This window comes from Terrapene carolina, unplaced genomic scaffold (assembly GCF_002925995.2).
Source record: "Terrapene carolina triunguis isolate 2854851 unplaced genomic scaffold, T_m_triunguis-2.0 Scaffold17, whole genome shotgun sequence".
NCBI classification, from domain to species: Eukaryota; Metazoa; Chordata; order Testudines; family Emydidae; genus Terrapene; species Terrapene triunguis.
In genome coordinates, this window is record NW_020664368.1 from 8,043,926 (window position 1) to 8,070,474 (window position 26,549).

Below are 26,549 nucleotides of genomic sequence, written 5' to 3' on the forward strand. Positions count from 1 at the left end.
ACATAGATTATCTAGTAATTGTGTGTGTTCTTTTGTAACAATGGACTTATTGTAGGATGGCACCCAACTGTTTGTTTTTCTGCTAAGTATAATATGAAGAAAATCAGTCGAATTATTATTGAGTTACAGGTCATTAACCTTTACTTTGAATATGGAGCTTCATGGTAGCAGCTCCATAGTTAAGATTGAAATTAGGGTTCCATTATGAACCCTGTTTTTCTTACCCCTTGTAACTTGGCATAGAAAAAGTATTTTCAGCTAAAATTCACTTTAACATTTAAATTCAAATGTATGTATGCAAAAGAATGTTAGTTTACACACAAAAAAAATGAAAATAATGGAAATGGGAAGTAAATAATCAAATACTCACTCCATACAGCCTCTTAAATAAATGTTTGTTCATAAAAGTCACATCTAATATTCAAAAAACAACTTTAACTCTGCTGCCGTATACCGAACTGTCATCCATCTAGCAGGGTTATGCTTTACACCATAACACCTACAACATTAGACATTTTATAACTCTTAGTTCTAAATCCTTTCGCCGCCACCCCACCCTCCAGCTCCTCTGTGATTCTTTGGCAGCAGAAAGCAGACAGCTTGCTCACTCAGTCAACTGGGTTTCCCCTTAAGTAGGCAAATCCCCAGGTGATACAAATCTGGTATAGCCTACTGTATACACCTTGTTGCTATCCCCCTTGGTATTGGAGACTGAAGGGGGTGTGGCCAGAACACACATTGCTCCGAGAATACTGGCAATACTGTTATGGGGCAAGTACAAAACAGTGTAACATGGCTTGCTCTGTCTTGCACCAGTGATCAAATACGTTCAGATGATCCCAGGATTGGAAGGGAAAGATGGAGAAAAGCCATCTAAACCCTTTCCCCAGGTATACCATTGGCACTGGCCCACGGATTACAAATGAAAGTGTAATAATATGTTCTAGACCTACTTTATCTCTCTTCCTTTATATAAGTAAGTAATGTGCAAGCCTTGATGAAGGAAAGGAAATTAATTGTTTATTATTATTATTATTATTATTAATTTAAATATCATAACCCTGAGTGCCTCGGAGGAAGGAGGGTGAGAAGTTTGCAGAAATGGCCTGTTGTGATTTGGTTATTATCCCTTGGGAGGATATGTATGATTCAGATGGTGTGATGATTGGTGCAGTTCCAAGAATCTAGACAGAAAGTTTGAACAGAATATTACAAGGCATGGGCATAGATGTAAGGTGGATTGAGCTAAATGTAATATCTGGCCTGTATCTGTAAGGTAACATCTTTGACTTTAGGAAGATAAAAAAGGAAATTATATTGAGCTATCCAGTCTATATAAATATACTGGATGAGGTAACTTTGGCTTTTTGCCTCATAGTGGAATGATAGATGGGAACAGTGTTGATTCTGGGTGGTCTCTTGAACATAATAGATCGTTGGGATTAGGAAGAGGCAAATGTCTGATTATTGAAGATAAGAGCAAGAGGTTGGCATCTCTGGCCAATAATAGTTAATAGTGGGATGAGCTGTGATTTGTGAGCAGTGGTAGACTGTTTTCAGAATATATATACTGTAGGTTGGGTAAGTATAAGAGCGTTTCTGGTCTATAGGCTGAGATTGAACAGGATATGGGGGCAGAATTAAGGTTGTTTTGGGGATATGTTATGTGGTATTTAACGTGAACATTTAAGAGAGAACATAAGTATTTACTTTTACAGTTTATCTGCCTTCCATCATTCCATTATTTTTATTTTTATTTCTTTAAATAACTAATTTTTAAAACTGTACTATTCATTGATATATGTACATTACAGCCTGCATGTTAAGTAGCAAGCTTAATAGAAATAAAAAGCTAACAGAGGCTTTTTTTGATAGTAGATATTAAGGATCAGGTTTCAAAAGGGCCAAGCACCAAACTGCTTCTGTTTAGGCATCTAAATGAAGTGGCTGGATTTTCAAAAGTGCTCAACTCCCTACAGCTCCTACTGTGAGCACTTTTCAAAATCTAGCCTCAATAGTGAGAACTGAGCACTTCTGAAAATCTGGTCCTAAGAGACTTGCCTAAGGTCACAAAAAAAGCCAATGAAAGAGCTGGGATTAGAACCCATAATTCCAAAGTTCCAGTTCTCTAGACTACATTTTCTTAGGTTATACCTAAGAATATGATATTTCCCACAACAGAATTCCCTTTTACCTTCTAACATCTGAATAAAATCAGTTGCTATATGCATATATAAACCCCTATATTTGAAAAGCACTGTGAAGATTTGAGGCTACAACAGTGAATTGGAGACATAAATCTAAAACATTTTATTTTGAAAAAAGAGGAGAAAAAGTCTGATTCTATTGTCAGACATATGATTTGCATTGCTACGCCTCTTAAAAGAAAACTCTCACATGTGCAAAATCAGATTATTTTTAAATCAACATACACAGTGTGGTGCATTTCAAATCTGAAATTTGAAACTGCTTCAAATGTTAATACAAAATGCCTGGTAATACTGTACCAGCTGTCTGTGCCAAAGAGTTAATAAGCAGTAAGGGGGAAAAAACCCACAGAATAAATACTCTTCTTTAATTAGTGGGTGAGAGAATGTAGTTTTTCCCCCCAAATAATCTGTAGTTTTAAAAAAACCCACCACAAGTTATATAGCTAAGTTTATTTTGCATATACTGGGAGACTGATAGATGTTTGATAGTTGGTTGCAGCAAGTAACTTAGAAGAATAGATTTCAGATGTAGGGTCACATTCTCCCAAACTTCCCATGCACCCTACAAACGACAGCAAATCATTCTTATTACAGTGGGTCTTCATCAGTTGCACATAACAATAAACAAACCTAAGAAATTAAGTTGGGAGCGAATAGGGAAAACAAATATTTAAGAGACTAGTCATTTATGTAAACACTTGTCCTGCAACATTAAACCTTACCTTGGGCCTTCTGCTTCGTTAATTGAGTGCTCCCTGTGTTACTGATACTTATGCGCTAGATGCTGTTCCAGAACTCATTGCTGCGGAGCATAATGGCGTGATATGAAGTGTTTCAGAAAACAGTAGAAGCTTTGTCGCTAAGTCAGCTGCAAGAAGAAGTGACGTGTATGAATGTATAGTATATGGTGTTTTATGAAAGATACAGTCTCTTTCTCTCTCTTTCACCAAAAGAACTGTAGTTGATGATACAAGGGGAATTCAGTTCCCTTTGGCAGAACTCCATGTCAGTCTGGATGCTGTAAATACTCCTGTTCTACAGTTACTTAGCTCATACTGCTAAAAATACACTAGTCACAGACTTTATAAAATATCTTCTTTTTAAAAAATGTTTGGCAACAACAATCATTTAATGTTATTGTGTGCATGCATTCCCTATTGTTCAGAAACAGCTATTAATACTGATGAGAATGAATTAGAGAGACAAAATCAAATATATGCATAATGCTTGCATTTGTTTCCAGTAATATTTAAAAGAAAAGACCCATAAACCACAAACACAAAGATTCTTAAACTGTTTTTTTGCAATTCAAAAGCAATGTACTAGTTTAAATGAAATTGTATTCAGCAATAAAGGCGTCAGAATCCCAGTAGATGATGTAACTATGTTAAAAATGAGTATTATTGAATAATTCACTTTTGTAAGATGCAAAAATTGGGTAATTTTTTCTTTCCTCTCTAATAACCATCAGTCTTAATATCTAACTAATGAAAAAACATAAACAGTGTCATCTGTCAGGTTACTGACAGAGAATACCACTTATTGGAGCCTCATTGTTTACTTTAGCAGGTAATTTGTGGACCGGAATCATTTAATTGTTCTGAGTACATAATTACATGCCAGCATTTTCCAATTTAATTAAAATGTACAAATCTGAAGATTAAGGGATTTTTTTGAATTATTAATCATTTCTCCTCTAGGAAATCTTGTTGCTCTGCAGGAGATTTGTCCAGTGTACAACTATACGTATTTTTTTCCTTCTCTTTCACAGACAGACAATTTTCCCGCAGAGCCCAATTACATGGGCAGCAGGCAGCAGTTTGTTCAAAGGTAAGGCCTATTAAATAACTTTCTCGGCTTCCCCATTTGCATTCTTGTCAAAATTGCTTTGCCAGAGAGTACAATTCAAATTGGAACAAGTAAATACAACTCTCTCTCTTTTTTTTAAATATGTATTTCAGTAGCTCCACGTTCAAGGACCCAGAAAGAGCCAGCTTGAGGGACAGCGGGCATGGGGACAGTGATCAGGCTGACAGTGACCAAGACACTAACAAAGGCTCCTGCTGTGACATGTCTGTTAGGGAGGCACTCAAGATGAAAACTACTTCAACTAAAAGCCAGCCACTTGAGCAAGGTGAGTGAAGCTTCCAATGCCTACAAAGTGTAAAGCTTAAGCAATCATTATAAACCTATTAGTGCTACAGTTGGAGTTTATCATGGTGGAATAGCCCATTGATAATACTATCAGATGAAACAGTAAATCTTGGCCCAGAGCAAAGAATGTTCAATATCTTTAAGTATAAACATGAAACTGCAATAGCCTTTTTTTTATTCCAAAGAAGATTTAAAAAATCATTAAAAATTAGTATTTTTCCAAAACTATTAGAGTATACTTTGTTTGCATGGACATTTCCATAAATGTATAGTGTACAGTCTTTCTGCCTAGGCATGCCTTGAAAATTGAAATTAGATATGATTACAACAACAGACAAAATAACATCCAGTCATTTCCATTCTTTACATAGTTTGGAGTGAGGTTTAAGAAAAGACTTGGGATATCAGGGGGGAAAAAAAACAAAAAACTGGATCAGAAGAAATTTTCAGTTCATGGCTATATTTTCCTATTTGTAACATTGACTTCACTATTCATTGCAATATAAGAAGCGAAGTGTCAAATAATGGCATCATATGATTTTCAGTATAATCATTTCATTCACACCCTAAGAAAGACGCAGATAAGTGTCTGTGAAGCTGCTACAATGATTTATACTAGGACAGCGGCAATGCTCTATAAGCATACATTCTGATAAATAAGCATGTTTATTGCCTCAAAGTCTGTGTCCAATTCATTTTTTTTATGCCTTTTCACTAATTATATCTTCTATTTCAAAAGAAATATGACATTTCCTAACAATGTCAGCCAAACTGAATGCTCCAGCATCATGTGTGTTTGTGTGTTTTGTTTGTAGTCTCAAAAGCAATGAGGAAATGAACAAATGAATTCTTTTGAATTTACTGTCACATATCTGTTAGTCATTTTACTCTGTTGTGTGGAAAGTGATTCACAATGTTAAGGATATTTAAAAATTGATTAATTAAGTCATTCTTAATGAGAAGCTATATTTATAATTAAGCAGAAATACATTATAAGCTTTTTATTAATTGGTGATTAATTGGAACTAGATTTTTGCCTCTAGCACAGTCTGATCTGTAGCACATTCATCAGCAAATACATGCTCTACTTCATTTTTCTGATCATGTTGAGATTGCAATATAATTTTTGTTGTGTACAATATTTATAATGCTGCAGTATAATTTATTCTGTGTGTATTGGAGGGTTGACCTCATACAAGGCCTTGTTTTCCAAGTAATAAATGCCAGAAAGATTATTTTTTTCCCTGACCTTTTACCACAGTGACTCTGCTTATAATTGGACATTGATCTGTATAAAGATGCAGTGCTGGACTTTTTTTTTTAAAAAAAGAAACTGTTTGAACATGGATCTAAGTTTCTCAGTTTTTGTATAGAAAACAGAGGACAGGGTCTCCAGGCTTCAGCATAACAGGTAACCTGAAAGTACAATGGAATTCCAAAAGACTAAAAAAAAGTAGAATTAGGAAAGTTATGTTCTAATAATCTAAACAAAACAGGTGCATTTTTAGAAAAGGGTTAAAAGACAGTTTGTATTGCATTTTGTGCAGCAACATGTTATACACATCAACCCAGGTACAGGTCAGATTACAAAAAGACTAGTAAGCAAATTTAGTCAACCATTTGTATTGCTTATTTTTGTAATAATGCAAAGAGCTATTCAGAAGTTTGCATTTGTCATCATATCTGGATGAGGGGTCCTATTAATCAAAAAACTACTCATGCAATTGGCTCATATTACTTCCTCAGTTTCTTTTTATACAGAAATTGAACTATGAATGTTAAGTGCAATCTGTTGCTGAATATCAGCAGGAAGCATTTAGGTAAATCTGTTTTGGGGGGTTTTACACAATAAATAAAATGTAAACATAGAGATGGCAAAGGGAGCTATTTTTCAAATGTAATTAAAAAGGGTAATGATATTCATTTGTTGTTTCCTGTGAGTTCTTCAGTAACAAAATGGATGGTAGAGTTATGTAGACTAAGGTTCCAAACCTTCACTGAACTTCATATGGACACACAGGTTCATCCATGCAGAGATCATTGCAGGAATGAAGCCCAAAAGCCAAATTCTCTTCCTACCGAATCAATGATTGTTTTACTGTTGATTTTAATGCAAGCAGTATTGGGCTCAATAATTGTACCTGCACCAGTGTATTCTTTCTCTTCAGAAAATAGGTTTTGTTTTTTGAATGAAAAGGCTAGTTTGTGGGAGGAGACGTATGACAAGTAAGATAGTGAAAGAAAATGGTCTTGTTTTCCATAAAGAAAAATTGACTTCCAGGGTAAAGGAAATGGAAGAGTGGCCAAAAACCAGCTGTATAGACCAGAGCTCAAAGTGGTAGCAGAATTACTGGCTCTGTCATCATTCTAGTTTGCACTCAAGGATGGAAAACCATCAATTTGTAACAAAAAATTAAGCCAGGTGGGGTTTGTTTAAATAGATTTAAAATGCTGTTGCTTTTGTTGATCTGAGGTCAATTAGAATTATTAGGTGTTCAGCACTTTTTAATACCAGACGGTGCTTAAATGGATTCAGGAACCTAATGTTAGGGTTTTGAAACTGTTGGCCTGAGTTTGTGTCTGCAAACTTTTGTATATAATTTCCAAGCATTCCTATCTGAAGTGTAGCTCCTGGCCCAGCCATGGTAGCAGCAGCGGGAACACTAGTGTGAACTGGTTACTGATATGTTAACAACTGTGTCATCTAACCTGGCTCAGAGCAGGTCTAAATGACAGGGTGGTTAAATGTCAGTGGTTGATCTACACTTATGCTACCACCTGTACAGCCACACAGTGGTAGCAAAATGGGAAATTTTATGAAAAAAATGTCTAGGGTAGAAATAGCTTCTGGCTGGATATGGGGATCTGCGCAACCCACTCACTTCTCGGCTTCCACCAAAGGAAAGAAACAGTGGTGAGCAAAGCCCCAATACATCTGCTGTTGAGAAAGTTTGATTTTGAAGGGGAAGTCTACAGATGGCACTTTTTGTTTTGCGCTGGCTGAATACTATTAAATATGGGAGAAACTGCAAATGAGGGAATTTTTATCAAAACTAGACATTTGGCCTCAATGGAAAAAAAAAACACACACACTTTTAAAAAAGTCACTGGAACAATAAGTCTTGTGTACTAAACAAGCATGTCTCCATTCAGTTATTTCAGTGACGCCATCCTGCTGTATACTTCAGTCCTCTCTTTCTATAAAAATGTCTAGCTGTCTTTTAAACTTATTTACACTATCTGATTCGCTATTCTTACTAAGCAACTTATTCAATATGCTTATGGTTTTGCCAGAATTTTTTGTTTATGCCTCATTTTTAGGTTGTATCCCTGAGTTATTTTAACCCTTTCACCAGACAGGACAGTTTGAACTCATTCCCTTTGTTAAACACTTTTAACAGCTTTGAATAGTTCCTGTTAAGTTACTTTGAAACTCTTTGCTGCTCCAACTGAAATAGCTCATAGTATTTTTTTTCAATAGTATTTTTTAAATACCGGAATCATCCTTTTGGATACCTATGGTTTAAACATAAGGGCAATAATATATTTTCCTCCATTTCTAAATGGTATCTAGAAAATGGCTAGTACAATAGCAAAATAATTTGTATTCCATCCTTCTGTTAGTGCATCCTAGAAATCTATTTTCCATTTCTTGCAGCTATCCACAAAGCTGGATTTTTTTCTAATAACCCCTAAATCCTTTTCCTGGTTAGAATGCTGCAGGATTTCTATTTCATTTCTATTTTGGTTTACATCCTGTGTTTTTCCTACTTTTTCCTACATAAAACTATTTTTTTATTTTATTGTCAAAATTACTTTTGAGATCAAGTCTCTCTGAATCTGATAGCCTTGCTCAATATTTGCTGTGACACAAGGTGTGGTATCAGAATTTCAAATATATGGTATCAAAGTTTGCTTTTCATCCACACCTCACAGGAGGAGTTTGCATAAATGCTGTTGCCTAGTTAACAATAACTTTATTCTTGAGAGAAAAGAAAGGACAGAGGAGCCTCCTGAGAGGAAGATTAGAAGGAAATTCTTCAAGATTCATGTCAGAGACTCCTTTAAACCCTATAATCTGCTTGCCAGGTTTCTCTGCAAGAGGGTACAGTTTTGCCCTAATTTACACAACACAGCTAACCAGTATAAAAGGGGCAAAATGAACACCCAAGAAAAATAAGAGATACTAAAGCATCAACTCCAAAATATAATACTTCTTTCTACTTACAACAAAAATACATATGCATCTTAACTGAAGTAGGTCTACCTGCAACATTCTTATAACAAAAACATTATCAGTGTTTTAACATCTGAAAGAATATTCTGAACTCTTGAGTTTGTCCACAGAACAAAGTCCCTTAAAGTTTGTTGTAGCTTATTTGTTGATTTTTTCCCACTCTTTGAGCAAGAGTGTGATAATTTATTCTTAAAATCCAGTATTCTGCATTGATTCCCCAATAGTAAGCATGAGATTATCAGAATTTTTAACCAAGAATTTTTCTGATCTCCCCCTTGACAGCCTTGTCACAATTCCTGAGGTCCCCAGGATAATTAAAAGCTATTGGGATCTATTTAATTGACTGAAAATCAGCCCTTGATGGTCAGTGAGGAAAGATCAGGCACAATTCTGTTCTGCTCTCTGACACCATCACCAATGCTTTTTGTGCCATTTGGAATGATGGGTTGTTATACAAGTGCATTAATTTAATGAGATATCCAAACAAGAAGATTGTGGAGAAATTCCTTTTCACAGTTTGGTGATTGCCTCTGCTGAGAAACTGATTCAGTTTGGGAGTCCCCCAAAAACTGACACAACCTATGAAATATTTTGTTCAACATTGCTTCCTCCCATAGGTTTTTCCCCCCGGACAGAACATCTTCTATCACATTCTCTCTGTGCCCAGAATGTGAATAGCTGTCAGACTGCACTACTTGTTCTGACGCCACCTAAGAATCTTTATGTCCAAGAGTATCATCCACTCCAACTTGGTTACCCCTAACATGGTCAGGTAAGAGACTACCTTGCTGTTGTATGTCAGGACTTGCACGCAATACCCATTCTTCACTTTCATCTGATTCAGTGTTATCCAGACCCAGAGCAATGCCAGCTTGTTTATACGTAGAGTCTCTTACCTTTTGATGTCCCAGAGACTTTTCTCATTCTGATTTAGAAGTATTAGTTTCTAGAACTGTAGAGTATAAAAACTATTTGATAGTGCCCAAAAGAAATGAGGTTTTATCCCTATCAGATTTGTTCCTTACCATACATTCCCTGGTATTCCCACCCCTTTTCTGACTTCTGTGTTTTAAGCAAGCACATCTGTAGTTTTATGTAAGCAGTTGCCATGGGAAATGCTAGCAACAAAGCTGTTGTATCAATGAAATGACCTATCTAGCCAGCTGTCTCTGACCAAATCAGTAACCAACACCCTGTGAGATATTTGGGTAATGCGGTATCATTTTAACAATGGGGATTTTAGTTTAAGACTCAGAACCCATTGTGGCTTTTATTATTTATTTATGGATTTTATGATCAGTTCCAAAGGTTTCTTAATTTTCTGCAGTGAGTAGGATCTGATGAGAAACAGTAACATTAAAGAGTACCATTCAATTACATTACATAATGGCACACAGCTAAAAAGTGAAATTTTTTTAAAGCGCTTATGTACAAATGCTAGAAGTCTAAGTATTAAGATGGGTGAACTTGAGGGCTCATACTAAATGAGGGTATTGATATAATAGGCATCACAGAAACTTGGTGGAATGAGCATAACTAATGTAACACGGTAATACCAGGGTACAAAATATATCAGAAGGACAGAATAGGTCGTACTGGTGGGGGAATGGTGCTATATATGAAAGAAAGCATAGAGTCAAATGAAGTAAAAATCTTAAATGAACCAAACTGTACCATAGAATCTCTATGGATAGTAAGTCCATGCTTGAATAATAAGAATATAGCAATATGGATATACTACTGCCCACCTGACCAGGATGGTGATAGTGACTGTGAAGTGCTCAGGGAGATTAGAAAGGTTATAAAAATTTTAAAAACTCAGTAGTAATGGGGGTTTCAATTATCTGACTGGATACATGTCACATCAGGATGGGAGGCAGAGATAAAGTTTCTTGACATCTTAAATGACTGCTTCTTGGAACCCACAAGAGGAGAGGCAATTCTTGATTTAGTCTTAAGTGGAGCACAGGATCTTGTCCAAGAGGTTAACATAGCTGAACTGCTTGGTAATAGTGACCATAGCATAATAAAATTTAACATCCCTGTGGGGGGGGAGGGAGAAACACCAAAGCAGCCCACCCCAGTACCATTTAATTTCAGAAAGGGCAGCTACACAAAAATGAGGAAGTTAATTAAACAGAAATTAAAAGGTACAGTGCCAAAACTGAAATCCCTGCAAGCTGCATGGAAACTTTTTAAAGATACCATAATAGAGGCTCAATTTAAATGTATACCCCAAATTAAAAAAAACATAGTAAGAGGACCCAAAAAATGCCAACATGGCTAAACAACAAAGTAAAAGAAGCAGATAGAGGCAAAAAAGGAATCCTTTAAAAAGTGGAAGTTAAATTCCATTGAGAAAATAGAAAGGAGCATAAACTCTGGCAAGTGAAGTGTAAAAATATAATTAGGAAGGCCAAAAAAGAATTTGGAAGAAAAGCTAGACAAAGACTCAAAAAGTAACAGAAAAAAAAAATAAGTACATCAGAAGCACGAAGCCTGCTAAACAACCAGTGGGGCCACTGGATGATCGAGATGCTAAAGGAGTACTCAAAGAAGATAAGGTCTTCACGGCTGAGGATGTGAGGGAGATTTCCAAACCTGAGCCATTCTTTTTAGATGACAAATCTGAGGAACTGTCCCTGATTGATGTGCCATTAGAGGAGGGTTTTGGAACAAATTGATAAGTTAAACAGTAATAAGTCACCAGGACAAGATGGTATTCACCCAAGAATTCTGAAGGAACACAAATGTGAAATTTCAGCACTACTAACTGTAGTATATAACCTATCATTTAAATCAGCTTCTGTACAAGATGCCTGGAGGATAGCTAATGTGATGCCAATTTTGAAAAAAGGCTCCAGAGGCAATCCTGGCAAATACAGGCTGGTAAGCCTAACTTCAGTACCAGGCAAATTGGTTGAAACTATAGTAAAGAACAGAATTATCAGCCTCATAGATTAACATGATTTATTGGGGAAGTAAGCATAGTTTTTGTAAAGAGAAATCATGACTCACCAATCTACTAGAATTCTTTGAGGGGGTCAACAAGCATGTGGACAAGGGTGATCCAGTGGATATAGTGTACTTAGATTTTCATAAAGCCTTTGACGAGGTCCCTCACCAAAGGCTCTTAAGCAAAGTAAGCTGTCATGGGAAGGTCGTCTCATGGATCAATAACTGGTTAAAAGATAGGAAACAAAGGATGGGAATAAATTGTCAGTTTTCAGAATGGAGAGCGGCAAATAGTGATGTCCTCCAAGGGTCTGTACTGTGACCAGTACTGTCCAACATATTCATCAATGATCTGGAAAAAGGGGTAAAAAGTGAGGTGGCAAAATTTGCAGATAATACAAAACTACTCAAGATAGTTGAGTCCAGAGCAGACTGTGAAGAGTTACAAAGGGATCTCACAAAACTGGATGACTGGGCAACAAAATGGCAGATGAAATTCAGTGTTGATAAATGCAAAGTAATGCACATTGGAAAACATAATCCCAATGATACATATAAAACGATGGGGTCTTAATTATCTGTTACCACTCAAGAAAGAAATCTTTGAGTCATTGTTGATAGTTCTCTGACGACATCCACTCAGTGTGCAGCAGCAGTTAAAAAGCTAACAAAATGTTGGAAATTATTAATAAAGGGATAGATAATAAGACAGCAAATATCATATTGCCTGTATATAAACCCATGATATGTCCACATCTTGAATACTGTGTGCAGATGTGGTCACCCCATCTCAAAAAAGATATATTGGAATTGGAAAAGATACAGAAAAGGGCAACAAAAATGATTAGGGGTATGGATCAGGTTCCATCTGAGAAGAGAAAAGATGAGGACTTTCAGCTTGGAAAGAGATGATTTAGGAGGAATATGATAGAGATCTATAAAATCATGACTGCTGTGGAGAAAATAAATAAGGAAGTGTTATTTACTCCTCATAACACAAGAACTAGGTGTCACCAAATTAAATTAATAGGCAGCAGCTTTAAAACAAGTAAAAGGTATTTATTCACACACCCACAGTCTACCTGTGGAGCTCTTTGCCAGAGGATGTTGTGAAGGCCAAGACTATAACAGGGTTAAAAAAAGAACTAGATAGGTTCATGGAGGATAGGTCCATCAATGGCTATTAGCCAGGATGGGCACGAATGCAAAACCGTGCTCTGAAGTGTCCCTAGCCTCTGTTTGCCAGAAGCTGGGAATGGGAGACAGGGGATAGATAATTTGATGATTACCTGTTCTGTTCATTCCCTCTGAAGTATCTGTCATTGGCCACTGTCAGAAGACAGGATAATGGGCTAGATGGACCATTGGTCTGACCCAGTATGGCCATTCTTATGTTCTTATCAGTAGATTGTTCAAGAAAACAGCACTTCTAAGCTTGCGAGTCTGATCAACTGTTCCGCTGGCCGTGTCCTCCTCATGAAAGTCCTAGGTGAAGTGAACAGACTGAACATTGTGAATTTCCATTGGTGTATTACTGCTTTTGACACAATCATCTAGCATTTTTGGTAATAATAATACTCAAATGGCTTTGCTGAAGTCCACTTTTGCTTAAAAAGTTCTCCTGTTGAATCTTATAAGCTGTCCATTTTGAATGCTTACAGAACTAAATACTTGTTCAAGGATTTTAAAGGTAGCACAAGCCAAAACCAAGACTTTCTGACCAAAAATATAGATCTGAACTAGTCTCTGCAAATGTACTGCCCCTCTAATATTTCATAGCGGCCTCTCCTGTAAGACCAATGAGCATAAAAGATATGCATTAGCAAAGTTCAGCCACAAGTTGTTGGGCTAGGTGCAAAAATTATTGGATGAAATTATGTGGCCTTTGTTATGTAGCAGGCCAGACCAGATGATCATAACATCTAAAATGTATGATTCTGAGAAGTATCTCAGAATCCCCCCAAATTATATTTTGAACAAAACTAAGCCTGAGCCCGTCTGACATCCAGCTCGTATTTACTGAACTGGAGGATGTACAGTGTGTTTATTATATTGTGAGAGGAAGGGTTTGTTTTTGTTTTTTTGTCCCATCCTTTAAAAGTCCTTTAATAATGAATCCCCTTTTTGTTTGCATGTTTTGTTTTTAAACTCGAGTCTACCAGTTAATTTTTAGATTGAATGTCTGCATTTTCAGTCTCAATTCCATATTGAACGTAGGTTCTCTGATGGCATTTTGTGATGTCAGGCCAGGAGACAATAACAGCTGCTGAGAAGCAGGGTCCAAGCCACTATGCTGGGTTTCTGCCATAAAGACAAGAGAATTCCTGCATGCTGCCTCCCTCCACCAATATGCTCCCCTCAAGTCTTTGAAGCTTTTGGGAGCTCTAGCAGTGGGAGCAAAGGGGGAGCGGGATGAGGAAGAGGATGCTATGCTAAAAACGGACAGAAAAATTATATGAAGTGTTGACCCTCTGATGGGAGAAGGGGTCAGGTTAGTGTCTCTATCTATTTACTGCCCTTATATATAAAACAGATAAATTTAGGCAGATGTTACAGGAGTTGAAGAGTCAGTGAGCAGCACACTTTGCATGAAAATACCTATTACCACAAGCTGCGTTTCAGTTGGAGTTGGGTTCATCCATACCAGATTTTCAACCAAAGGCATGATTCATTTTGTTTGCGCTCACCACTAGGATATCCTGGTGTATTGGCAGTGTACTTAAGTATATGGGAGAAACTAAATAAAGCTATTTAGACAAAAAATAGGGGGAAACTCTCTATGACTGACTTTCAAAACATACTGAAAAGTACTTGTGTATCTATATGGAAATAGAAATGTGTCTTTGCAATACAAAGGGGATAATCAGACAGCAGGGCACTGTATGTGCACCATTTGCTGTGTTATGCCACTTTGTCAGACAACATTTTACAGGCTACTTCGTTTTTTCTCCCAACAATTCACCTTCCATTTTAACTGGAGGTTGGCCATCCCAGACAGCTGTACTTTCCCAGTTCTACCCCAAGCCTGCCAGTCTGCTCCTCTCCTCCAGGGACCTTCTTCCCATTGGCTGTGGGAAAGAAGACTTGTCCTGTGGGACTGGCTCCCAGCCCTGCTATTTGAAGGGTCAGTTGTGAAATGATTTCCATATTTTTGCGTCTATAGCTTTATGTTTTTATTTTGTAGACACAGTTTCAGCACCAGATTAATTTGCTATATGATGCTGATGAATTCTTAAAGGGGAAGGGATTGAAACCTGACCTGGATAAATATTATTCCAATTCAAATGCTGTTTGCTTGGTGTGCTTGTTTGCACATCAGTACCTAGGATATTCCTGAAGCTCACAACTGTTTAACAACAGGTCTTGTGTTTGAACTCTGGGTGTAAAGAGTAAGGTTTGGGAGCTATACTGTAGATGCTCATTTCTACATGTATTTCTGAAAGCTAGAAATGCAGAAGTCATTTCCTCTCCCCTCCCCTCTCACTCCTTAATACCCTCACCCCCAGTTTAAGACTCTATATCTTTTTCTGTTATCCTTATTTTGAAACCACCTTAGCTGTAGTCAAGAACAAAGTCATAGTACTGTGATTTGTTCTTGGAAGTCTTGGAATTCATAAGTATTTCACATAGTAAAGCTTTGTGCTTTTTTACTGCAAGAAAAGCAGAGAAAAGGCTCACAGTGCTCAGTAAGATGAAGCACTTCTGTGTCAAAATTATTATCTTGAGCTAACAATGTTCTTTCAGATTCTTTCTGTAAATGGAAAGAAAAGTGGGGGCATTGAGAGATCAACAACTTTGGAACAAGGCAACCAAAAAAGAGACAGTTCTTATTGTTTTAGGTTTTATATATTTTTCTGTGTAGTAAACAGCTATTCTGTTGTGCTTACTTTTGTTAATAGAAATTTTAGGCATACACATATAAATTCATGGTGACTTCATAAAACCCATACTCTTGTGACAGGATTGTACCCTTTACTCTTTTTCTGAGAAAGTTCTTGGTTTGGTGGGCTAATATTATAACTTTCCCTTCCTTTATTATAGTTTCTTGTATGGAATTCAGTTTTATTTAAAAGTACGTGTCTATGTTTGTGTGTGTATCCAGTTATTTAAATTACATAATTAGAGCATGTACATAATTAAATGCGATGATGGGCCATATCCTCCCTCCCTACATTAAAATGCACAGAAGGGGAAAATTTGCATTGAATAATCCCAAGGCTTTTTGTCAGTGAGCATCCTCTCCTCTATGACACATGGCTGGCTGTGGTGCAGAACTGGCAGGAGGTGTGGACTGCTGAGTGCTCCGAGGCAAGAATCCATGGAATATAATAATACTATTTAGCATTTATAGAGGGCTTTGCTTAGACACAGTGCTGTAACAACATTAACTGATTAAAACTAATTTCAAGTTGGGTCTGAACCCCAGGGATGCTAATGTATATGTACTCAATGTGTATGTATATGTACTCAATGCACTCTGCCACCATACACTTATCAGCTACCCCAAAATCCAAAATGGCAGCTGAGCTGGCTTCCATGTCCTGCTACCACTTCCCCTTCATCCCAGCAGCTGTTCTCATATAACCTCCTTGTCCCGAGAGGGCTTCATATGTTGTGAAAGAAACTTATTGCTCCTGAGAGCAGCAGGAATTTCTGATGCATATTTCATCATGTTACAGTTCTTTATACTGAGAACACTCCATGTATAACAGATGTTCTTTGACTACTACCCTTTCCTGAAGGTGACATGCCCTTTTTTTTATGTTGCCGCTCTGCTGTCTGTTTTCTAAAGGAGCTGATAGTGGCTCCGTGTTACTAGGGGATGATGCTGCATAGCAGCCCCTGTACAGCATGCCAAGCTACATTTAATTCCATCTGCTCCCCTGTGCTACACAGAATGGAGGGGAGCATATGCCCAATGTATGCTGTGACATCAGAAAATCTTTATTTAAATCTGTAAATGTGTTGTACAAATTTAGGACCAAATTCTGCTAGCCTTACTCAGGTGAATAGTCTCATTGAAATCAAGGCAATCAAGCAAGATAGAACCCACAACTCCTAATATTTCAGATGTTAACTTTTTCTTTAATAGTATGTTATTAACCAACAGTTTCTGAAAGTTGATTATTTAAAGAATCCCAGTTTATTTTCAATTATAGGAGCAGTGTGAAAAATTCAAACGTACATTTCTTATACCTGTTCCCAGACTCTAAGGCTAGGTCTACACTACAGCGGACTTCCGACCTAAGATACGCAACTTCAGCTACGTGAATACCGTAGCTGAAGTTGCGTATTTTAGGTCGGCTTACCTGGCGGTGAAGACGCGGGAAAGTCGACCGCTGCCGCGCTGCCGCCGACTCCGCTACCGCCTCTTGTCGAGGTGGAGTTCCGGAGTCGACGGTAGAGCCATCAGGGATCGATTTTACCGCGTCCTCACGAGACGTGGTAAGTCGATCCCCGATAAACCGATTGCTACCCGCCGGATCGGCGGGTAGTGAAGACGTAGCCTAAAAGTGAATGCAGTTTGCAAGTGTGCTCTTATGCCAGGGCAGTCAGTTAACCTCTGTGTTTGTTAAGTTTAATAATTCTAGGGTAAAAACTGCTGCTGGCTAAAACTTAGTGTACAGTATCTCTACCCTATCAAAATGAGAGAGTGTTTTATAAGAGGAAAGATTTAAAATGTTAGTGTTTTTTTAAATAGTGCATTAATGGGCACCTTAGAAAAACTTAATATAGGAAGACTTGGCTGTTTTAACAGAATATTTAACTTCAGCCCTCCTCCTTGTGGGTTATTGTGAGCTTGCATAACTCAAACCAGTTTTTATGTAAAAACTGAAGTTTGGCAGTCTCATTGGGCCAAATCCTTGGATGCCTCGCCTGCCCAAATAAGGTTCAAAAGATTTGTGCAGGCCAGGTGCAGCAGAAGGACAGCACCACCTTTCATACTGTGAAGAAAATCTCTGTGATAGTCTCTGCAGTGTGAGTGGCCACAAAAAGTGGCCACTATACAAATCCACTGTTCCTAAACCCCACATATAGGAAAAGCATGTGTTGTTTCTACGGCCTGGTCTACACTAGGACTTTAATTCGGATTTAGCTGCCTTAATCCGAATTAACCCTTCACCCGTCCACACTACAGAGCCAGCTAATTCGAATTAAAGGGCCCTTTAAATCGATTTCTGTACTCCACCTCGACGAACGGAGTAGAGCCTAAATCGATTTTGTTAATTCAAATTAGGGTTAGTGTGGACGCACACCACCGAATTACTGTGTTTAAGTTAATGGGGTAGTGTGGCCGCACACCACCGAATTAATGTGGTTTAAAACCGAATTAAGGTGCTTAGTGTGGCCGCGCACAATCGAATTTATACAACCTGTTTCCCAAATTCGAATTATCTAAATTCGGATTAATCCTGTAGTGTAGACATACCCTACTTCTCCATTCCTAGGGTCTGTGGGCTGTTGATGTTGAGGATTCTGACCTTTAGCCCTGTGACTTTTTTGTTGATATGAGCAAAGCCCACATTAAAGGGCTTTGCTCCATTTCTAGTATTTGGCCTTTGGTCTGTAAATTTATAATATTATCAATATTTTTTTCTAATCTGAAGAAGGAATAACTTTTTATTTGCTGTGTAACTTTGAAAATTATCTGCTGCATCTTTGCAATAATTATTTCATAAAATGCCAGCCTCCCATTTTTTTTCCAGCAATATTCCATTGATAGTGTAAAATCTGCATGTATGATTAACAGTATATTCTTAGAATATGGTTCTAACAGTTTTAGAGAGGATGGGCTATGAGAATAGTTGCAAAACAATTTCAGTTAAATTCCTGTGCTTTTGGACTGATTTGTTAAATACTTGCTATCTGTCCAAAGGCAAATATGTTCAGAAAGTTTTAACTAATTCCCTTCAGCTGTTTTGATTTTGAAAGGTGTGAAAAAATACTTTTTCCATTAAAAAAAATTCTGGCTAAACTTCTTTAGGCAAGGCTTTGAGATTGTGACCTCTAGCAAAGAAAAGTTAAAATTGCTTTGAGCACCATCAATTGGCAACATTGCATACAACATTTTTTTCTGCTCTCTCAGTTTTTCAGTGCAAAACATTACTACAGTAGAACCTCAGAGTTCCGAATACCTTGGGAATGGAAGTTTTTCATAACTCTGAAATGTTTGTAACTCTGAACAAAATATTATGGTTGTTCTTTCAAAAGTTTACAACTGAACATCGACTTAATACAGCTTTGAAACTTTGCTATACAGAAGAAAAATGATGCTTTTAACTGTCTTAATTTAAATTAAACAAGCACAGAAGCAGTTTCCTTACCTTTGCAAATCTTTTTTTAAACTTTTCCTTTATTTTTTTAGTAGTTTACGTTTAATACAGTACTGTACTGTATTTGCTTTCTTATTTTATTTTTTTGTCTCTGCTGCTGCCTGATTGTGTACTTCTGGTTCCAAATGAGGTGTGTGGGTGACTGATCAGTTCATAACTCTGGTGTTCGTAACTCTGAGGTTCTACTGTATTTATTATTAATGAAAATTGTACCACATTATACGTGCAACATGGCAGAGTTAATGTTGCAACCTTAACTTTTAGAATTTCCTAGCTTTTGAATTCTTGATCTAAATCCCTTAACATTGCAATAGTTCAGTCTAATTTGAAATTTGTTTATTTAGGAATAATTGTCATGTTTTGGTGTTATTCTTCATACCTGAATGTTTCTTCTTCAGCAGAGGCAGAAGAATAATATTTTATTTCAGAGAATTCCAGGAAAAACTGGGTTCAGTTGGCTGCCATCTCCCATTGTTCTCACCAGCGTAGCAAGCAGGTGCTTGGGGCGGCCAACGGAGGGGGGGGCGGCACATCCGGCTTTTCGACGGCAATTTGGCGGCGGGTCCCTCACTCCCTCTCGGAGTGAAGGACCTGCCGCCGAATTGCTGCCGAAGAATGAAGCGACGGCGGTAGAGTTGCCGCAGATCGCGATCACGGCTTTTTTTATTTATTTATTTTTTTGTTGTTGCTGCTTGGGGCAGCAAAAACCCTGGAGCCGGCCCTGGCCAGAGGATGCCCTTAGCAGAGACGGACACTGTCTCCATTCACCTCCTGACAGACATAGAGGGTTACCATCTTCCCTGAGGGCATGTTGGCTTTATTCCCTTTTGAGAGACAATGGCTATTTTGTAAGAGGACATTCTCACTGAGGGCAGGCCTCTGGCCATTTTGAAAAAAGGCAATTCTTTTTGGGTTCTCTGAAAGAGATTTTATTCTTCAGCTTCCACTGACAGATACATTTTCAGTAATGAAAGATAGTGTTTGTTCTATTGTACATACTCCTAAATATTTCTTTTTTTTAAAACTATCAAGCCTACTCAACAAGGAGGACAGACGATTTGGGGGGGGGGCCTGTGCAAACTAGGGAAGATGGGGTTGGAGGAATGGGGGGTGCAGAAGGGTGGGTGGGGGAAGATGGGTGTTTGTGTGTATGGAGGAATGTAGGTGGTTAAGAAAGGAGGGTAAAATTTAGGCAGGAGGTGCATGGGTATATAGGAATGAATGAGATTTTGGAGGCAGAAACTGGCGTATACACTATATTTTGCACTGCTGTGATGATGCAAAGTCTCTCTAAACTCTGGTTGTGGTTCTCTAGAGTGCCATAAAGTATCCAGAACATGTTGATGAATCTGGCCCTAAAGATTAAAATAAAAAAGATATCTTCAAACTATTAGAAATATCACATGATAGCAAGAGAATTTTTTTATTTAGTGTTCATGTATGACATTTTCAATGAAAAAAAAAAACAAGAAAAATTCCCATACAAAACCTATTTTCAGGTGAAATTAAAGTTGAAAGTATATATTAGTAATTTAGGATAAAATAAATTACAGGGACGTTGCAATTATCACCAAAACAGGCATTATAATTTATACCCAGCAGAGTGATAGTTAAGGTTAAGCTTTAAAGAAATCCAAAAATGTTAATATATGGAAATGCACTGTTAAGATCCCAAACAGACTTAGTACTGCCCTATCGTGACACCGGGGGATGGGGGAGGGATCCTCAGCATAGCATCACTTAAATCCCATTTGTGAATCTAACCGGCACTTACTATACAGCTGCATCCCTTAGAATGCAAATTAGGATATTTTTTGGCTTTCCTGATGTATGTAAAGACAGAGAAGAGAGAGGGAGAGGAGAGAAAAGAGAAAATTAGTTTTGAAACACGAGAGTAGGAATATAGTATATAATACCAAAGAGAAAAAGGCAAATAACCATGACACATATAGATTCCGTAAGAATAACCAGAGGCTGCCCTATGCACAAAGCAGCATAGTGTGGCCTTCTGGTGAATACAGTATTTTTTAATTCTCTGTTAAGAATTAAGAAGAAAGCAGAAATTTATTTTGTCATCCTGAAGATTTGGAGCAGTTAAACTTAAGTTGTAGTGAGGTTTACCATAGTGTAAGTGCACTTTGTTGTGTGCTGTAGAGACTAATCAGGGTAGGCAGAGTAGACCCGCCCTTTCCTGTTTTGGATCAATACAATATAATCCTTACTGCTGTAAATCGATTTAGCATAATTTAACTTTAAATTTTCTCTGCCAGATGTCTCCTCTGTTTGTGTGAGATTTTATGTGTTAAAAGGGAAACAGATTAGTAAAAGAGGCATAGCAGCAATTTTTGTGTGTGTGGGTTATGCGACTGTTTAATATTTACATTTAGTAGAAAATATTCGAAGCAGTAGAGAACTAAACATAATGAAAAATTGGTGAAGAAAGTAAAATAAATTATTTGTCAGTATGTCCAGATCTTAATCAAAATTTATTATTAATTTTAAAAGGGAGGGAAAAAATATCCATCACATTGTTAATGAAATCCAGAAAATTTAAGTTACCTAAGAAAGAGGGCAACTTTAAAAGAATGTTTAGTTGAATAAAGTTAAACTTTTGCACTAGTGAAGCTAATGAAAACTTAGGCCCAGATTCTCCCGTAGGTGGGTTATTCTTCTGTAGAGACATGGAAATTGAAAGAGTTAAGACTCAGAGAGTTTCCTTGGTTTGCTCTTCTAAAGAAGTGGAAATCACATTCAGCCTCCAAAATTTGCAGATTGCCCCAGCATCTGCCAGTAGCCATGGAGGTCATCTGCCTTCCAGTCCCCTAAATATAGAAGCAAAGTTTCTTCAAGAGTTATGTTACCATGCACTTGCACACTGGCCATTCAGGGGTCTGGCAGAAATTGTTGTTGGAAGTGGAAGCATTAATTTATTCCTCAGATCTTGTCTAAATTAGTGGGGAGATGATGCCAGAGACAGTGATTGTCTGCTCCATATCAGAATTGTGATACCTGTGGCATACCTACCCATGGAAGGCCCTCTACAAGGTTATGGAGAAGAGGCATCCTATTACAGAGTATGCTCCTCCCTTCCATGCTCCTACAGTTAGGTTCTGCTATTCTTCACTTGCAAAAGTGGAGACCAGCATAGGGTCCTTAATTCTTGATGCTATAGTTAAAGATTCATCTGTTTAACTCTGGAATCCTTCTGGGCTTGTATCTCTGGTGCCAAAAGCTATAAAAATAGTGCATTTAATATTTAAAATTAGAATCTGAGGTCAACCTGTAGCTTTGCTCTAAAAAGCCAGATTGTACTGAAATACTCTGCTCAAATGATTGACAGAAAATGTTCACTAGTAGCCAAGCGTATATGGGACTCAAACTAAAAGTCAAAATAATTAGCATGTTTATCAGACCACTTGAGCTGTTAAAAGTTATGTTAATTAAATACCAATGCATGATTACAAACATTAACTTAGGGATTAACTTCAGTATATGATATCTATATTTTACATAGTGTTAATCTTTAGTAATTAATGTATCATTTGGAGGTTTGAAATAATTCACAATAATATTAAATCTAACCTTATTAAATCTAAGACAGTTCTTGTATGTTCATTAAATTCTTAAACAGCTGTTAATCCTTGGCAAATGTGTTTAAGAATCAGTCAGCATTTAATAAACATACAGAAACAGTCTTATTAAATCTAAATAAATATGTATTTAAGACACTTGGGGCCCTATCCTGCCCTATTATATTCATCATCGCTCAGCATGTATCATTATTTGCACTAGAATCACAAAATACTGCTCAGCATCATTATTAACAGTGAACATTCTGCCTTCTAAAAAGGCCCACATATGTAAGGATACATTAGGGGGCTGCACATTTGGCAAATAAAACAGGACTCCCAAGAAAAAAATCATGTTGCATAAATTCCCATCTTCAAAGTTACCTCAATATCAAATGTTTAGCCCTCTGGGTGTACATCAAAAAACTTCCTACAGAACAAATCTGGCTGTGTTGTACACCAGTCAAAGCCTCGTGACCTGGAGATGTTAACATTTAGTTTTTTGGGTTTTTTTTAAATTTTGTCAAGTGGTGACCAACTTGCACAGCCATCAGATCATGAGGATTTCTTACTGGAAGGGCAGTTCGGTTTCTTTATGTAATATGGCCACCTTCTTGTACTGGCCAGGTTTTTATTTTATTTTTCTAATCCTTAATATCCATACTGCAGGATTCTTTTTTGCTTCACATATTTTTAAAGTGACTTGTTCTTTGGGGAAAATATGGGTTTACGTTTCAGGAAAACAGGGGGTGCAAAATGTGAACTTCCACAAGATTCTCATAGTCCCAAAATAAACATGTTTATCTGAATAAGCAAAAAGGCCAAAGTTTGTACTCAAAAGTAATGTGTAAGTTAGATCCCATTACATTAATTTAGGCTCCCTTACATACACTTCAATTCACTCTGCTGATGAATAAAAGATTCCATGTGTATATAACTTACACACAAAGGATTCAAAAGCAGGTGTAAGTAAAGTAGTCTCTACCCCAGGGGTCGGGTAAGCGCCCTGGCGGGCCGGGCCGGTTTGTTTACCTGCCACGTCCGCAGGTTCAGCCGATCACAGCTCCCACTGGTCGTGGTTCACCGCTCCAGGCCAATGGGGGCGGCGGGAAGCCGTGGCCAGCATATCCCTCAGCCCTTGCCACTTCCCGCCGCCCCCATTGGCCTGGGATGGCGAACCGCGACCAGTGGGAGCCGCGATCGGCTGAACCTGCGGACACGGCAGGTAAACAAACTGACCCGGCCCGCCAAGATGCTTACCCTGGCGAGCCACGTGCCAGAGGTTGCCGACCCCTCCTCTACCCTATTTAAATTTACCACACTGTACAGCATTACATGGCTTCTCTATGCTCTATGCTCTCTTAGACTCTCTTCTACATCAGTTAGAATGTGTCCAGTGGTTGTTAGGGAGACTAACTTATCAGTCCCTTCTGAACTTGGCCCCAGATCTCTTGTATTTTGAAAATTCATTAAATTATTCATTCATTTTTACAGAAAATACATTGTAAAATTACGTTTTAATAAACATAAGAGCTAAGTATTGTCATTATCAGCAAGGGTAGGAAGCAGCACTATCAATCAAATTAATAAAAAGAAAAGGCGTTTCAGGTTAAAATAATTATATCATGTGATATATAATAATAATTGTCATGTGAAGCTATTGAAAGGATATCTAGAATCTTATTTTCTCTGGACTTATGGGATTTTTAACCCTGTTTCTGACATGATTCCTCATCATCCAGGGCCTGCCCATTTTTTGTTTGGCACTGTAGTAAAGCAGACTGCACAGTGTTTTTCTTAAAGGGACCTATTGTATCAATATCTTTCAGACATTTTTTGTTGCATGTTGATAAGCAGTCGGATGGGTAAGCATCTGGTTTCACCAACATAAATTAAGCTAAACTGCTTTCATTTTTTTCTAATGTAGATATTTTAAAACCTGTTTTAAGCAGAACTAAGCTGGTACTTAAAATAGCTCACTGACATTCAGAATAATGGTATGAAAGCAAGTGTAATAAAAATTGTCATCAAGGTGCAGTGTAAGCACTGATTCAGCTACTACGACACTAATTCAAAAATTTTAGCATGTAAAATCTACATCTGTGTGAATTAAAGTATATGTACACACAGGCTGTCTAGAAAGTTTGTCTAAATCAGGCAATAGTGGTTGAAGCTATGAGGAAATCTGAAGTGTGATGTCATCTTCAAATCCTGCTTAGTACAGAAGAGGAAGGCAGCAAAACTATTATCCAAAATTAGTTGGATAATATTCACTGTGTCATTTCCCCAGATTTTAGCCTTCCTTGTGACCCAACTGACTTTATCAGCACCTCTTTATGAAAATGATCTCCCATTGTCATGTCTGTTACTGAAGGCAGATATGTCTGTCTCTACTAGATGTCTTGTGAAAGGTCTGATATTTAGTTTTGTTCTCTCTGGAATATCCTGACAAAGTAAAAGCTACCAATTCCCTGCTTGCGTTTATTCTTCTTCGGAGCTTTGCCTTCAGGAGTGGAAAATTATCATAAGTATGTTTAGTGATTATAACTGCTTTTGATTAGTGTATAGACAAAGGTACATCTCAATGAAAGTACTTTTGAATAAGACTATTATTGGTTCATTTATTATACAATTTTCTAAATACATAAATTAGTTCTGTTCTTTGTGCTGTGCCATCTTTTTGCCTCCTACATCAACATTGGCCTGCTTGGTTATTTCAGAGAGCTCTTCCAGGGATTATCTTTGCAAATCTCCACTCAGGAATATAACCTTCAGCAGTTAATATTTTTTCTCAAACCAAGACACCTCTCTGTGACTTTGACACACATACAGCTGCATTTCCCATGATGGATACAACACATATGCTTCCAAATACATCAACTACAGTTCCAATTTGGATTGCAATTCAGATTGCCACAAAATGTGCATCTAGTTTCATTTATAATTTCATAGAATCATAGGACTGGAAGGGACCTCGAGAGGTCATCTAGTCCAGTCCCCTGCATTCATGGCAGGACTAAGTATTCTCTAGACCATCTCTGACAGGCCTTTGTCTAACCTGCTCTTAAAAATCTCCAGTGATGAAGATTCCACAATCTCCCTACACAATTTATTCCAGTGCTTAACCACCCTGACAGTTAGGAAGTTTTTGTTGATGTCTAACCTAAACCTCCCTTTCTTCAATTTAGGCTCATTGCTTCTTGTCCTATCCTCAGCAGTTAAGAAGAATTTTTTTTTCTCCCTCCTCCTTGTAACAACCTTTTACATACTTGAAAACTGTTATCATGTCCCCTTTCAGTCTACTCTTTTCCAGACTAAACAAACCCAATTTTTTCAATCTTCCCTCATAGATCGTGTTTTCTAGACCTTTACTCATTTTTGTTGCTCTTCTTTGGACTTTCTCCAATTTGTCCACATCTTTCCTGAAATGTGCCCAGAACTGGACACAATACTCCAGTTGAGGCCTAATCAGCCCGGAGTAGAGCGGAAGAATTAATTCTCGTGTCTTGCTTAAAACATTCCTGCTAATACATCCCAGAATGATGTTTGCTTTTTTTGCCACAGTGTTACACTGTTGACTCATATTTAGCTTGTGGTCTACTATGAGCCCCAGATCCCTTTCTGCGGTACTCCTTCCTAGGCAGTCATTCCCCATTTTGTATGTTTGCAACTGATTGTTCCTTCCTAAGTGGAGTATCTTGCATTTGTCCTTACTGAATTTCATCCTATTTACTTCAGATCATTTCTCCAGTTTGTCCAGATCAATTTGAATTATAATCCTATCCTCCAAAAACAACAAGGAGTCTGGTGGCACCTTAAAGACTAACAGATTTATTTGGGCATAAGCTTTCGTGGGTAAAAACCTCACTTCTTCAGATGCATAGAGTGAAAGTTACAGATGCAGGCATTATATACTGACACATGGAGAGCAGGGAGTTACTTCGCAAGTGGAGAACCAGTGTTGACAGGGCCAATTCAATCAGGGTGGATGTAGTCCACTCCCAATAATAGATGAGGAGGTGTCAATTCCAGGAGAGGAAAAGCTGCTTCTGTAATGAGCCAGCCACTCCCAGTCCCTATTCAAGCCCAG

General features: G+C 37.7%; 1 protein-coding gene across 2 annotated transcripts in view; it reads left to right on the forward strand.

The window, feature by feature from the left end:
• The window catches only part of LOC113405131 (protocadherin-17), a 95,880-nt gene that overhangs the window by 24,793 nt on the left and 44,538 nt on the right, over nucleotides 1–26,549 (forward strand). For both annotated transcript variants that reach the window (XM_026650680.1, XM_026650719.1), the window contains exons 2-3: nucleotides 3,982–4,040; nucleotides 4,172–4,344. In XM_026650680.1, coding sequence (XP_026506465.1) covers nucleotides 3,982–4,040; nucleotides 4,172–4,344 — 232 coding nt within the window. The remainder of the gene's footprint in view (nucleotides 1–3,981; nucleotides 4,041–4,171; nucleotides 4,345–26,549) is intronic.